We start from the raw sequence: 16,828 nt of genomic DNA, 5'->3' as shown, positions 1-16,828 counted from the left end.
GTTCATTAACTCATTTATCACACACTTATTTAAAATCTGACACAGTCAGCTCCTATTTCAAGAAATGAGTATTCAAATATGAAAAGATAAAGTATAACCCACCTTATCCATGGCCTCCAGGAATATAGGAAGGAGTTTAAAGTATAAACAAATAAATGCAAAAACATTCACCTCAATGATCTAACCAATGTTATACATGTTATACTGCCAACATTTTGGTATTTAATTTTGAAATGCATACTTCATATTGTCCCCTACATAAGCAATTATGACACCTGACACAGCCAACTTAACAATGCTTCCTTCCCTCTCTAAGCTGTTGTTTATATTGTTCTCCCCACTGCCATGTATCATTTTTAATATACATTCTACCACCATCTTCAAGACCCTATTAAAGTCCCACCACTGCCACCAAGCATCCTCTTTCTACTCCACTGAATTTCCATCCTTCTTGTCTTCTATTTTAGATAATGTAATACTTACTATAGTTAAATATAGTATTATTTTATTCTCTAGGGGCTTCATTTTGTCAATCATATATTATTGATTAAAATCAAAAACTCCTTGACAACTGCAAACACATAATTTATAGTTTTTAATGTTCTAAAATATCTAACATAATGTAGGGCTCACAGTACCTGCATAATAAATATGGATTCTCTTTAATATATTAACTCACTCGCAAGAACATTTAAGTAAGCCTTTAAAAACAGCTGTATAAGGTGTTGCCAGGTGACCATATTCAATACTTTAATCAATTATCCAAAAGTCCAGTGTTTCATTAAATCTATTTATTATTACTATTACTACTAAACTTTTTTTAAAAAGCAAAGGGAAAGCCTGTCAACAAAATCTCTCACACACACACAAAACAAATATATATATTGTTTTACACATACAGATCGGCTCTGGGTGAGAAAGAGGTAAGGCAGTTCAAGACACAGCTCCCTGGGCAGTAACCAGGAATAGTTTAGAAAGCATTGTTGTATTTAATAAACTTTAAATGTCTAAAGAAAGTATCCAGAAGGAGGGACTTCCCTGGTGGTCCAGCAGTTAAGACTCCGCGCTCCCAATGCAGGGGGCCCAGGTTCAATACCTGGTCAGGAAGCTAGATCCCGCATGCCGCAACTAAAGATCCCACATGCCACAGCTAAAGATTCTGCATGCCACAACTAAGATCCTGCATGCTGCAACTAATACCCAGAGCAGCCAAGTAAACAAATAAATAAATAAATATTTAAATAAATAAATAAATAAATAAAAAACAAAGCAAGTATCCAGAAGGAAACCAATTAAGTTAGATTCTGATTACCCTTCTTTTGTTAAATCTAAACAATGGATCAAAAACAAAGTGTTTACTGTAGTAGTAACTGTTTCAGGCAAGAATCAAAAGTGAATGACAAAATTAGCAGGTACAAGCATGATGGATAGGATATATGTATAGTCTCAGTATCTCTTACAAGATGATTATTACTTACAAAGGGAAAAATCAGTAACTACACTGGAGCAACCTGACACACAACTTTAAAATTAATGTCACCAGTAATGGGACAAATCAACATCATGTGCCTTCTGATATGATGTACTTATCAGGACACAATATCACTTCCATGGTATTCTTGCCAAAAATGCACAACATAAATTTAACCATAAGGAAATATCAGACAAACTCAGATTGAAGGACATTCTACAACACGACTGGACAGTATCCTCCAAAAATATTATAGTTATGAAAGACAAAAAAAGACTGAGGGATAGTTCCAGATTAAAGAAAACTAAGGAAACATGACAACTAAATGCAACAAATGATGTTGGACTAGGAAAAGAACATTAGTGGAAAAAATGGTGAAATTTGAAAAGGATCTACAGACTAAATAAAAATTATTGTAATCACTGTTAGTTCCTGATTTTTAAACCTGTACTGTAGTTATGTACATTGCAAATAGTTAAGAGAATCTGGGGGAGGGCTATATGAGAGTTCTGTGAACTATTTTTAAATTTTTTTACATTATTTCCAAAGGAAAAGTTAAAAAAAAAAAAAAGGCCTTGTTAGGGCCCACCCTGTGTGTGTGTGTATGCACGCAAGTGTGTGGACATGCACATGCATGATGACATGCACAGAACTTTTCTTGTATACTCTAACAGAAAGAATGCAGAGTCATATACTTACCTATTGGGTCTCTTCCAGCAGATTTTTCAGACTCTGACAGGTTTACCAGCACAACACCTCCGATGCTATGAGAATAAGAGTCATTACTGATAAGTAAAATAATAAATTCCTTAAAAAGACTAACCTCAAAGATCAAAATTATTTACAAGTAATAAAGACTAATCTCAACTTTGGGTAAAACTATCAAAGAATTAATGATTTAATTAATAATATCTAACAATATTATCAGTATAGTATAAGTGCTGTACTTATATTAACTCATTTAATCCACATAAAATGCCCAATATTACCTTATAAGGAAGGTATTATTATTATTATCATTCCCATTTTACACATGAGAAAATTAATGCACAAAGAAATGAAGTAACTTGACCAAAATCACACAGCTGGGATTGAAATGCAGGCAGTCTACTTCCAGAGTCCAGTGTTCTTACCTGCTATGTTATCTTCTGCCTTTCAATTAGGAAAAAATTAACCAACTTGTCATCCCTCTTCCAATCTTTTTTGGCAATGTACAAATATCGAAACCCATATAAACCTAGCAATGGCACTAACTCTCACTGGTAAAACCAAAATTAATGGTAAAACTATCCTTAAATATTTAAATAATTAAATTAATCCCATTATTTTAATGTAAAAATAAGACCAAATTAAGGATGTAGAGAAATCAAGAGGTTATTCCTTCATTCAGCTGTTGCTTATTGAGCTAAACTTCGGGTTAAGCAACGAACAAGAGAGACGTGGTTCCTGTCCTCACGGAGCCTTACACTGTCTTTCTATTTCTATGTATCTTTCTACTTTTATTAAGACAATGAAAAGAAAAGGCATGAACTTTGAACAAAGTTGGATAAACCTCATCACTTCCCTCAGACAAATACACTGTATTTCCCTAATGCAAAAATATGTTTGGCTAAAACATGGGCCAATCATGCAAAAAGAATAAATTCCTACTGTCCATAAAGTCTAAATGGTAAATTAGTTGGTTCAACCCGATTGCCCATGGAAACTACCATGGTCAAGTTACCTTTATATCTAAAAGAAAGAAACACCACTTATGTGATTGCCAAGTGCCAGTCTCTACGATAATCACTTTCTATATACATCCCTCCAAACTTTAAAACAAGACTGCAAAGTAGTAGATGATACTATCATCATTTTGTCATCTAGGAAATCCTCTCAGAGAGTTTAGGGCAAGTGTCCAGGGGCAAAAAGCAGAGCTCTGATTCAAACCCACCTCTGAAAGTTCAGAAACACTAATCTTTCTGGTAAATTATTCTGCTACCTTCTCTGATTTCTGATTTTCTCTCACAAAAACAACAGCTTCATCAAACCAACACATCTTTTTTGAGCACTGACTGTGAGCGAAGCTTTATGCTAGGCCTTCGATGACACAAAGAAGTAGAAAACAAGGTTTTGACCTTCAAGGGTTTATAATCTCATAGGGATATAAAGTTAAATAAAGTAAAAGATTTAAATTAGTCATTAATGATACGTATTATATTACAAACAGTAATACAAAATTGCCAGATAATTTATACAGAAATAATTGAAAGATTGAGGCTGAGACAATCAGAGAAGACTGCAGGTTAGATTTCTAGAAGTGGGAGAAGTGAAAACTAAAAACTAAACAAAAAGGGGAACTTGTTTTAGGAAAAGGAAACAAACTTGGGAGCTTACGAGGATTACCAGGCAGTTAAACGTGAACGTCAGTACAACACTTAGTGGTCCACAGTCACGTGAATGGGAACCAAAGCTGCTTTGGGGTCCTCCCTCCAGTTACCCTCCCCAGGAAGGTTTCGAAAACTAGCCAAGGATGTGATGCAGAGCTGAGTAGCTTAATGTCCATTTAAAACCTTTTACCCTCATCTATCTTTGCCTATACAGTATATTATAACATAAACTATCGTCTATCATTACCAGAAATGCTTTAAACATTGCATTTTTAAGCAGAATAAACTAGCTATTACACTATATTCTTACCTTAAAATTACAGCTAATAGTTTAGAAAGAGTAAATCTATCTCCACTGTTACTTGGAAACATTGCAGCAAGGATTAAGGTAAAAAGTCCTATGGAGAGAAAAGGATAAAAAAAAGATACATTAGCTTAAATACTGTCAAAATTATTTATTACCAACTTGATTGTTTAAATAAGTTAATTACACACCTAACTTTTAAACTAATTTTTGTCATTTTTTAAATGACTAAGAATAAGACTGCAGTTACCTAGGCTGAAATGTTCAGAGATCACACATAAAAACAGCCTCCAAATGAAACCATGTTTATTTCAACAATACAGATCAAGTACAGTCCTATTTATTTTAAAACTAATAAGAGAGTTAAACTGAGCATTCAGAGTAACATTCTGACCTCATCATAATCAAGCATGTGTACTAAAGTTATTTTTACATCTTCAAAAATACTTTTTTTATCTTCCAGATTTGGAAGGTGATTCAATTTTAAAAATAAAACACCTTTCACAGGGCAAATTATAGTTATGAAATAAGCAATTACATTTAGCCAAAGGGTTGAAAAAAAGATCTTTAGAAAGAATATGTGAAAGGAAAGACAGCTACAATACAAAGAGTCAGCCTATTAAACTTTAATATATTGTTGTATAAAAAATACTGTAAAGTATTGGAAGGAGGGCTTCCCTGGTGGCGCAGTGGTTGAGAATCTGCCTGCTAATGCAGGGGACACGGGTTCGAGCCCTGGTCTGGGAAGATCCCACATGCCACGGAGCAGCTGGGCCCGTGAGCCACAACTACTGAGCCTGCGCGTCTGGAGCCTGTGCCCCGCAACGGGAGGGGCCGCGATAGTGAAAGGCCCGCGCACCGCGATGAAGAGCGGTCCCCGCACCGCGATGAAGAGTGGCCCCCACTTGCCGCAACTAGAGAAAGCCCTCGCACGAACCGAAGACCCAACACAGCCAAAAATAAATAAATAAAGTAGCTATACAATTAAAAAAAAAAAAAAAAAAAAAATCTTTAAAAAAAAAAAAAAAAAAAAAGTATTGGAAGGAATATAAATAGCACAAGGCTATGGCACAAAATTTAAAGATTAAATAGTAGTTATACCAATACACATTAGAAAGAATGAAATAATTTAAAACAAGATAAAAATATATGTATATGTACACATATATATCAGAAATAGGTCTCGAGTTATAATACAGATTTTGAAGACAAATTTCTTACCAGAAGTTGAGGACAAAATATTAACTATAGCAACTTTTGTGTCTGAAAGTGCTTCTTGATATGACAAATTTGCCAAAAACCACTAAAGAAATAGAAAATAAAGTGAAACCTAATAAATGACTTTTTATATTTGTCATTATAATTTATAGTCCCCTCCTTTTTTTCTCCCTCTAAATACTGCTATCATAAGTTTTAAAATCTGCTTTGTATTGAAAAGTCACAGGCCCAAAACAGACAAACATTTATATCAGACCTAATATCTTTGCTATCCAATTTCCCTTAAGAAATTAACAACAGTTGGTTAAAAATTAGCACTGTTCAGGCTTTTTTAAAAATTAGGGTAAATTTAATATCAAATCAACATTGAAATTTGCTTTATCCAAGCACTGATAGTACTCTATTAAGTTTATCTAAATCAAATTTAAGTTGGGGGGAATTCTCAAACATTAAAATACGTACAGATGAATATAACATGATGAGAAATCGATTGAACAAGGTGATGCCTAAGGGGATGGATGGAACTAGCCAGATCGATAGACAAAAGTTTACATTCACTTTGGAAATTTTAAAATGTCCAAGAAATTGTGAATTTACTGGCTAACTGTGATTGTTTCTCTGATTCTCAGTTCTGAGACATAATATAAAGAGTTCTCATAACTTTGAATATAATGAAGGAAGTTTTCCAGCTATGAGGATTTTTTTTCTTCTTTTTTCCCTTTTGCTTGTCTAGGCTAGGTTATTCTTATATTCCCAACCCTGTGCCTACTTTGATTTAGAGAATAAGAAATAGGACCTCTTTTGATGAAGCCTGGTGTGTGTGTGTGCGTGTGTGTGTGTGCGCGCGCATCCAAAGTTCATTTATTTTTACTGCTATCAGATAAGCTAATACAGTTTACCACAACTCATCCATTTTTCTGTTGATGAACACTTTCTGACTATTTCAAACAATGCTACCAAGAATATTCTAGCATATGCCTCCTGGGGCATATGTACATGAGTGCCCCTAATGTAGTATATACTAAGAAGCAGATTGCTGGGTCAAAGTAAATTAACTACTTGTCTAACTGTTTTCTGTTACTTAAACAGACTGACTCGATAATCATATTCTACTGGAGAATGACTTGTCTCTATTAAGGGAGGGACATCTCTTGATATCTCTCAGAACTTGTAGTTAAGTGCGAAGTACAGTTATTAGCATTTATATTTCAAAGAAGCAGTATAGACACATGATCTTAGAGCTAGATCTTACTGCTAGAAGGCAGCAGATGGTTGAGAGTCTAGAAGTCTTCATTCAGTATACACTGTACTCAAAGCTAAAGCCAGACTCTGATTCCATCTGTAGTCCTCTGACTTCCTAATTTCACTTGACTATCTAAATAAGAAAATGAGGCTAGCAACTGGTAAGACGGACAATATCAAATATATATGACAGTAGGAGCCACAATCTGCTTGCAGTTGAAGTGCTAAAAAAGAAGCAGAAGATTCTGCCCTTAATTATCTTTTGGAGATTTTCTACAAGAATAGGCCATGCTTGTGGGGTGATAATTAGCTTTCTTGACCCACTTTCCTTACCACTTTAATACTTAAATACTGTGCTCATTTTCCAAACAATCTTACTGGTCTCCGCTAACGTGAGATAAAGAAATAAAAACAGACCACTCAGACTGCAGGAATTCAAAGAGTATAACTACTCATCATTAGCTATGAACTCTTTCCAGAAAGATCTTCCCATTCTCCAGCTCTCCCCAAACTCCATTCTCTGGCTTTCAAACCCAAGGCAGCCTCATCACAAAAGAAGACCATCTCAATTGCCCTCCAGTAAAAGTTATCTTTACAATGTTTCATTATTCCAGAGTTGAGGACAACCACTTACTAAGAATTAAGCTGTCACAAATAATTTATATAGTATTCCATTATTTCATGAGTGATAATTCATTTTAAAATTAGCATAAAAGCCTGTATGACCTAAATTACATCTTACAGAAAAAATTTAAAACACCGTAAGTCCTAATGAGACAAAACAATTAAAGAAGGACTGGCAAATACAGTAATCATTAACTCCTTTTGACCTACAATGTACAATACATTAGCCACTAGCCACATGTGACTACTAAGCAAATGAAATGTGGCTACTTTGAATTGAAATGTTTAGAAAGTGAAATGAAAACTGAAATTGAAATGAAACAGAAGAAGAAATGGAAATGAAATAGAAATTGAAATGTTTAAAAATTGAAATGTTTAGAAGATTTTAGTACAAAAAAAGAATGTAAACTATCTCATCAATAATTTTTATACTGATAATATTTTGAAGTGTTTTACATAGAGTGGGTTAAATAAAAATATAGTATTAAGGGACTTGCCTTGTGGCGGAGTAGTTAAGAATCTGCCTGCTAATGCAGGGGACATGGGTTCGAGCCCTGGTCTGGGAAGATCCCACATGCTGCGGAGCAACTAACCCATGTGCCACAACTACTGAGTCTGCGCTCTAGAGCCCCCGAGCCACAACTACTGAGCCTGCATGCCACAACCACTGAAGCCCACGTGCCTAGAGCCCGTGCTCCACAACAGGAGAAGCCACCGCAATGAGAAGCTCCACACTGCAACGAAGAGTAGCCCCCGCTCGCTGCAACTAGAGAAAGCCCGCACGTAGCAACAAAGACCCAACACAACCAAATAAATTAATCAAAAAAATATATATATATAGTATTAAAAGTAACTTGTTTCTCTCTTTTTTTTTTAATGTGGCTACTAGAAAATTTAAAAATACCTATGTGGGGGGCTTCCCTGGTGGCTCAGTGGTTGAGAATCTGCCTGCCAATGCAGGGGACACGGGTTCGAGCCCTGGTCTGGGAAGATCCCACATGCCACGGAGCAACTAGGCCAGTGAGCCACAACTACTGAGCCTGCGCATCTGGAGCCTGTGCTCCGCAACAAGAGAGACCACGATAGTGAGAGGCCCGCGCACCGCGATGAAGAGCGGCCCCCGCTTGCCACAACTAGAGAAAGCCCTCGCACAGAAACGAAGACCCAACACAGCCAAAACAAAACAAAACAAAACAAAAACATACCTATGTGACCTGCATTTGCACATTATATTTCTATTGAACAGCATTGCTCTAGAGCTCATCCAAGCTTATTACTCTATTAAGTCAGGTTTCTAAAAAGATATATACCTGGACTATATTACTCTGACTTTCTACAGAAATGCCTTTACTTAAGATTAACACAGCTCCTTGCTCTTATAACTTACTTAAGGTTGATATTTCAAAAAAGACTATTAATGGTGGAAGCAACGTAAGTGTACATCAATGGATGAATGGATAAACAAAATGTGGTATACACATACAGTGGATTACATAGCCTTAAAAAGGAAAAATATTCTGACACATCCTACAAAGATGAACCTTGAAGACACTATGCTAAGTGAAATAAGCCAGTCACCAGAGGAAAAATACTGTATAATTCCATTCATATGAGGTGTGCAGAGCAGTCAAATTCATAGAGACAGAAAGGAGAACGGTGGCTGTCAAGGGCTGAGGGAGGTGGGAAAGAGAAGTTGTCATTTAATGGGTATAGTTTTAGTTTTGCAAGATGAAAAAAGTTCTGCTGATAGACAGTGGTGATGGTTGCAAAACAGTGTGAATGTATTTAATGACAGTGAACTGTACACTTAAAAATAGTCAAAACAGTAAGTTTTATAGTATGTATATTTTACCACAATTTTTCTAAAAGGCTGTTATCTGTACATATCTACCTGTAAATCTGATATACAGAATAGTGCCTTTCTACATAAGAACCTATGAAATATATTCTCTCAGTTTTGAGTTAGGAAAAGTTTATTTTATCAATAGATGACAAACTCTGTAACTCAGGAAGTTTTCCTTTTTTCCTTTCTGCCCATTTGTCTAGAGATGAATTGTGTGCTTTCTTTCTTTCTTTAAATGGAAGTTCCTGATATAATCAACCCATTACACAGCCAGTTTGCACCCTACACAGACATTATCTGTTTAGTCTGGCTCTTATCCACCCCTCCTTTTTAAACTTTTACTTTATAGATCCTTTTATCGTGTTTCACCTCAAGTCTCCTCTAAAAATTAGGAGATTTAATTAATAAATCTTAGTCTTGCCTTATACTCATTTAAAACAAGCAAACTGAAATCACAATAGCATAATCCAAATATATGAGCCTTTAAATTAACTTTATTACATATGTAATTATCATATTACAACTCCCAAAGATTCTTTGATTTGTACTCCTGAATATATTAATCAAGGTATCACTAAAACAGAGGTTATTCAGTTAGAGGATGGTGAAAAATTGGCTATGCAGTAAATATGAGAGGCAAAACTGTAAAGTAAAAAAATCTCATAATCAGGCTAATAATATTGACATTAACCTTGTATTACCTAGTGGTTTAAAATGCTCAGCATAAATTTAAACCTTAAAGGCCCATACTAAACCATCTTGGAATAGTCTACTTCCAATGATACATATAGAAAAGAGCACTGAAATTCATTTTTTAAATTGTAAATCAGAGTTTACTAACTCAGGCAAGTTATCTAATCCCAGATTAGCCCAAAATAATATTTTATTTGCTATATGAATGTTTTATGTGAAACATTAAGCATATTTTTGTTTCTATATTAAAATAATTAAGAAGGCATAAACAATACTATAAGAAACAATGAAAAAATGTTTACTATGAGTACTTATAAAATATTTGACCACATTTATATGAATTTAAAATAAAACCTCAAAAGCACTTATTTGAAGAAATCAATGCAATCAATGCAAGCTCTTATCTGGACATTTACTAGTGATTGTATATATCACAGTGTGAAATAACTTTAATCATTATTCTGACCATGAGGCAATGTCAAATTCTAAATATACATGAGTGGTTGTAGTGTATAGTATTTATTGAATTCTTTTACGTATGCCTAGTATTTATTAATTTTAATACTCTAATTTCCCTATGATAGCAGATAACAGAGTTTAAAGTCATGACTAAGGCAACCTAATAGTCTTAAAATTTAATACTATATTGTTGATATGTCTACTGTCTTCAAATTCAAATTCCAAACATATAATAAAGAGAAGACTTACCACAAAGCAAAAAAAAAAGCTAATTTTTGCTACTTGAGTTGCAGTAAGTTTCCCCACAGTTTTGAGTAAGGATTCTTGTTCTTTCACGGTAGGATATGACATGCGAGACAACTTAGCTTCCAATGCGTGGCTTGATGGAAGCTGTCGAATCTCCATGATATTACTAAACCTTACACGAGACTTTTTGGGAGCTTGAAAGGAAAAGTAAAGTATAAAATCATTAAACATTTCCCCTCGCATCCAAAAAATGTCACAAGTTTTAATTTACTTGTAAATGCATATTATTTAATCCATCTATAATCATATTTGAACAGTCAAAAAAAAACCAGTTAAATTATTACATGGAACAGCTCTGCTCATTCAAAAGAGTTGGTGGGAAAAATGTTTCCATCTATAAAAAATTCTGAAGGTTTTAAAATGAGACCAATATTCAACAAAGTTTCAAACAACTGCCTGGTTCAGGATTATAGTATGATTATTATTTTAGCATTTATAGTAAAAGTTTATTTGGATTTTTCCTCATAGATATCCAATTTATGAGAATTATTTTCCTGGTCAAGCACGCAGAATATTCTTCTATAGTTCCATTCCTTGAAAGAGAATATCACGGATGAATACTGTGCGTTACGTTGAAGCTGGCATTCTTTACCATGTTCAAAGAACCAGTAAAACTCCTGTAATCTGCTATCAAGGTCTTTGATGGCCTGGTTGAAGAGGATGCTGTTCATTAATAAATATATCTATATATACATAATAACACCACAGAGATTTCTGGTATTTGGAAGTTATTTCCATTGAATTAATAAAAACGTCCAGTCAACTGGACAACCACAGGCTGAGCCAACACCACACGGAACAGAAGAACTGCCTGGTGATCCCAGGCAACCCACAGAACCACTAAGTTTTGGGATGGCTTGAATGAAGCTAAAATTTCCACCAATTTCTAAGTTATGAAATTCTAAGTTTTGCTTACATTTTTCAGTATCAATGTTTGTGTTCTCAGGTTTTTCACTCGGAAGATCATGAAATTTCACAGGAACATACAAAGGTTCACTCTGGAATGCAGCAAAAACAGAAACAAATATAAACAAGTATAATAGCTGATATACTGGCTAAATTTAAGTGGATGGTATATAGACACAGATACCACCCAAAACAGGGCTGTTCACCACCATGTTTATACAGCATAATTTTCCCAAAATGCATTTTCAAGACTTATATAGGAAACTCAAATGATCCACCCAGGTACAATGACAGAAAGAATCAATTTAAAGCTTAGAAATGTAATCACACAGCACTGGCATATTATGATATTTAATTTTTAAATGTCATAAAAACAGACCTCTCTCAGCTAACAGATTATCTCCCATTCCTTTTCATTCATTCTTTTAACATATACATATTGAGCTCCTATTATGTCAGGTGCTGTTCTAGGTCCTAGGGCTATAAGAGCAGTAGAGACAAAGTCTCTGTCCTCAGTGATGTAAAATAATCTAGTGATAGACCACAGAATTAAAGCCAGGTTTGTTTAACCATGCTCTAAAAGTCTAAATTTTTAAGTGGTTCTAAATCCCCCAACTGTTTGTGAAAATGTTCTTCAGATGATCTGTATTTAAGGCACAATTCTGTTAATTTAAGAAACAAGGCTGTTTCTTAAATTAACATAAAATATTTTTTATTTCTTTAATTTATCTTTAACTCCTGATACAGACTCTGCCAATGAAAAATATTCAGTAAATGAAGAGACAATAGGATTTGGAAATAGATGGAGTCTCATTGTTGCATTGAACTTTTCATTATAGCATTTGGCCTAGAACAATTTGACATGTCCATCTTACAGATAATAGAAAAAAATAGTAGAAGAGTAGGCTGCCATCTCAACTCTGTCTTCTACACTGATAGAGACAACTGATATTAGTCTTGTTTTTGTTTTTTTCTGTTTTTTGTTTGTTTGTTTTTTGTTTTTTTGGCCGCACGGCGAGGCTTGCAGGATCTTAGTCCCCCAACCAGGGATCGAACCCGTGCTCTTGGCAGTGAAAGTGCAGAGTCCTAACCACTGAACCACCAGGGAATTAGCTTTGTTGATGCTTAGGATCCCAGAGAAAAGAAATGACATTTTCTCTAAGCTTCACAAACCATTCACAGCACCCGGTAAGCTACCTTGCAAGCAACTGTAGTTCTAAAAGTCAGAGGAACAAAAAACTGTACTGTCAGTAAGGTCACCGAGCTAGTGCTTCATAAATTGGTATTAAATTTTAGAGTTAACTTTAAAATTTTTCTCAGATAGAATGCCACATTTCGAATAATATATTTTAAAGAGATGCCTTAGTAATGGTCTAAAAAGAATAGATTTTTACATACTCTCTCTCCAACAAGATTATAAATGCTTAAACAGAGTGACTGATAATTCCTTCATATGCTTCCTTATTATCTGTCTCCCTCCCTTCCCCGAACACACACTCTCACATACTAGAACATAAGCTGTATTTTGAGAGTCTAGAACAAGTGTTTAACATATATTAAGTGCTCTTAAAAATTTGCGAAATGAATAAACAATCTGCTTATAGAGTCTCAGTGTCAAGTAAATGTATTTGTTTCTAAGTGGTAATAATATAATAACAAACATGAAGTGACAAAGTTGGTAAGAAACAAAGGACAAAGGACTTCCTTTACTATTTTCAGTCCTTAACTAATTTCCTCTTCCCTTCTCTCCCCAGAGGTGGCTGAATTGCTTACTTTTAGGTCTCAGGTGTCTCTAAGAAAGTAACAAATTACAACTCTCATGGAGAGCAGCCAACATTGAGATATATTTTTATTTTAATATAGCTGTGGTGCTATCAACGCTATTTCAGTCCTTCCCGCCATGGTCAACTCCACCCGCTCTCTTCCTGAGGAGAAAAGAAACACTTACCAAACAACTATTCATAGTTGTATCTGTTGTGCAAGCAGCAAAGTAACCTTCAGCATCTGCAAACTACAAATAATGAGACATAAAATTCAATTAAGCTCATGAAATAAAGTAGAACTAGTGTGAGTCACAGCTCAAAGGAACAGAACCAAAAATCCAGAGCAGACCTATAAGGGTATAATCATTATTAATAATAACAGCAGCTAATGCCAAGTACTCAACCATGTAAGGTAAGTATTATCTTTATTTTATTGATGAAGAAACTGAGGATAAGAAATTTCATCTAAGTAACAGAACTAGGATTAAAGCCCAATTTAGTCTAACTCTGAACTTAAGCCCTTTTCACAATATTATAATAACATTTCAGATCACTAGGGAGAGGATGGGTGGGTTAGTGAAGAAGACAAATAACATCTTAGCATTATCATGATAACAGTGTTAACCTCAAGAATCCCCTAAATGGATTCAGACACTGGACCACTTTGAGAACCACTGTGCTAGTGCTGTATAAGCATGCTTTTATTCACACCCACAACTACCCTATCATTTATCCCTGCTTAAAGTTTGAAGAGGTTAAATAACTTGCTAAAGATCACACAATCAGCAAGTGACAGAACAAGATTCAAACACCAGAAGCCCATGCCCTTAAAAAGCCTTATAAATCAGTAAGAAAGAGTCAATGTAGAAAAATGGACAACTCACAAAAGAATTCTACTGTGCAACAAATATATGAAAAAGTAACCAAAAACACACAGATTAAACAAGATACCACTGTCTACCTATCATATTGGCAAAGCATTAGGGTTTTGCTAACAGTTCAGTCTCATGCACTGCTAACAGACATGAAACAGGTGCAATTACTGTAGATGATAATTTAGCAAAAGGAATCAAGCTATATAATGATATTACTGTTTTATCCAGCAATTATACTTTTAGGAATTTATCCTAAGTAAATAACTACAGATGTGTACAAAGACATTCCTATTTAATTACAACAAAAGAGAAAGTGAAGGGACTTCCCTGGTGGCGCAGTGGTTAAGAATCTGCCTTCCAATGCAGGGGACACGGGTTCGAGCCCTGGTCCAGGAAGATCCCACATGTTGTGGAGCAACTAAGTCTGTGCGCCACAACTACTGAGCGTGTGCTCTAGAGCCCGTGAGCCACAACTACTGAGCCTGCATGCCACAACTACTGAAGCCCACGTACCTAGAGCCTGTGCTCCACAACAAGAGAAGCCACCGCAATGAGAAGCCCATGCACTGCAACAAAGAGTAGCCCCCGCTCACTGCAACTAGAGAAAGCCCACGCGCAGCAACGAAGACCCAACGCAGCCAAAAATAAATAAATAAATAAATGTGTAAAAAAAAAAAAGAGAGTTTTATATTCTTCATTATCAAAAATTCAGTTTCTACTACATGGAAGATACATCACTACATAAACTGCCATTTCTTTCAACACTTAAAAACAAGCATGTTATGTGACATTAATGATGGAACATAATTTGATTAGCCAAACATCTGAAATATGCCCTGAAATATGTTATTTTCATTTTAACATATAAACTTTGAATTAGTTTGCTTCTACAATCAACTTTACAGCTAATTAGATGATATTTATTTGATCTGCAAATGACCATAGACTCTAGATATTCTTCTTATCCTTTATCTTCCATCACCTTCTCCACATTAATTGATTTGGACTAGTTAAGTAAGTCTTAACAACTCAGAGGATGCCATGAGGTAAGGGAAAGAAAGTGATTATGTATCTTTGACTTCTCACAAAACATTCTGATGCCAAGCTGATTAGAAGAGTAAACTCAAAAGTATGGACAAAAGCAAGTTTTTCTTATATCATGCTATCTTCACTCATTTAACGAACAAGTTAAACTGCTTTTCAAGAAACTAATAGTTTGAAAAAATTTACCCCTGCACCAACAAACACTTAAAATTTAAAACTTACAAAAGCAGCATGCTTTCCTCGAAATCCTCTTGTACACTGTTGTCTCCATGGCTTCCAAATTATAAAGCCCAAAAGGTACAGAACAAACATAGATGTTTTTGCAAAGGTGCTGAAGAATGGTTTGTTGTACTGAGTAAAAACATACTGTGGAGGAAAAAGTTACAGAAACTATGAGACAAACCTTATTACTCATTTCCAATAAAATACAGTTATTACATGATTTTTAACTCTAGAAGTTCATTTGGAAGGGAAAGATCAAAAGGGATTATAAAAATATTTTGAATTCATTTCTGAATATTGTATTTGCCTTGCATACAAAGGATAATATTTCCAAAACAAAGCAGCAACAACTTGCAAAAAAACTTCTGTTCAATATTCACTGAAAACCTACTATGCAACAGTATCTATACTAGCAGCTAAGGAAAAATAAGACAGGATTTCCTGAGAGGAGACCTACAGATACAGATACAGATATATAGACATAGATATAGATATGAAGAATACACAGTATAATGCGCTAATACCATGATAGGGGGATACAGGGTACCATGGGAGTACCAAAGAAAGATGGACCATTTTGAACATTACAGAAGTTTCCCAAAAGAAGCTATTCTTGATCTGTATCTGAAGGTCTGAATAATAGCCCAAACAGAGGAAATAGCATAAAGAGAGGCAATGAAACAGTATGGGGTATAAGGAAAACAGCATGAAGTTTAATGTCATTAGGAAGTTATACAACAGCCTGTAATCACTGTTTTTTTCTGTTTGATTTTTTTAAATTGAACTATAGTTGATTTACAATGTTGTGTTAGTTTCAGGTGTATAGCCAAGTGATTCAGTTTTTTATGTATATCTGCACATTCTTTTTCAGATTCTTTTCCATTATAAGTTATTACAAGATATTGAATACAGTTCCCTGTGCTATACAGTAGATCCTTGTAATCTGCATTTAAATTGAAAATATCAGAATGAACTCATAATTTTTGTTTCCAAAAAAACCCCCCAAAAACCTAGTTATGTGCATTCAAAAGGCCTAGAAAAAAATGATAACCCAGAGAGGGCAGACAGCAGAAGGAAGAAGAACTACAATTCTGTAGCCTGTGGAAGGAAAACTATATTCACAGAAAGATAGACAAAATGGAAAGGCAGAGAACTTTGTACCAGACAAAGGAGCAAGAAAAAACCCCACAAAAACACCTAAATGTTAGTGGAGATAGGCAATCTTCCAGAAAAAAGAATTCAGAATGATGATAGTGAAGATGATCCAGGACCTCGGAAAAAGAATGGAGGTAAAGATCAAGAAGATGCAAGAAATGTTTAAGACCTAGGAGAATTAAAGAACAAACAGAGATGAACAATTCAATAACTGAAATGAAAACTGCACTAGAAGGAATCAATAGGAGAATAACTGAGGCAGAAGAACAGATAAGTGACCTGGAAGACAGAATGGTGGAATTCACTGCTGCAGAACAGAATAAAGAAAAAAGAA

The 16,828-nt window shown here is 34.8% G+C and overlaps 1 protein-coding gene across 2 annotated transcripts in view; it reads right to left on the bottom strand.

Moving 5' to 3' along the window:
• Positions 1-16,828, bottom strand: part of SLC35F5 (solute carrier family 35 member F5) — a 44,751-nt gene that overhangs the window by 17,526 nt on the left and 10,397 nt on the right. Inside the window, exons 4-10 of one of the 2 annotated variants that reach the window (XM_007192026.3) lie at positions 15,340-15,483; positions 13,384-13,446; positions 11,446-11,527; positions 10,473-10,663; positions 5,366-5,447; positions 4,151-4,238; positions 2,171-2,235 (exon numbers count right to left, since the gene is read on the bottom strand). In XM_007192026.3, the coding sequence (XP_007192088.2) occupies positions 2,171-2,235; positions 4,151-4,238; positions 5,366-5,447; positions 10,473-10,663; positions 11,446-11,527; positions 13,384-13,446; positions 15,340-15,483 (715 nt within the window). Of the gene's footprint in view, positions 1-2,167; positions 2,236-4,150; positions 4,239-5,365; positions 5,448-10,472; positions 10,664-11,445; positions 11,528-13,383; positions 13,447-15,339; positions 15,484-16,828 lie in introns of those variants that run through there. The other variant, XR_003624301.2, reaches the window with a different exon arrangement.

This window comes from Balaenoptera acutorostrata, chromosome 8 (genome assembly GCF_949987535.1).
Source record: "Balaenoptera acutorostrata chromosome 8, mBalAcu1.1, whole genome shotgun sequence".
NCBI lineage: Eukaryota > Metazoa > Chordata > Mammalia > Artiodactyla > Balaenopteridae > Balaenoptera > Balaenoptera acutorostrata.
This window is presented reverse-complemented; position numbering and strand designations above follow the sequence as displayed.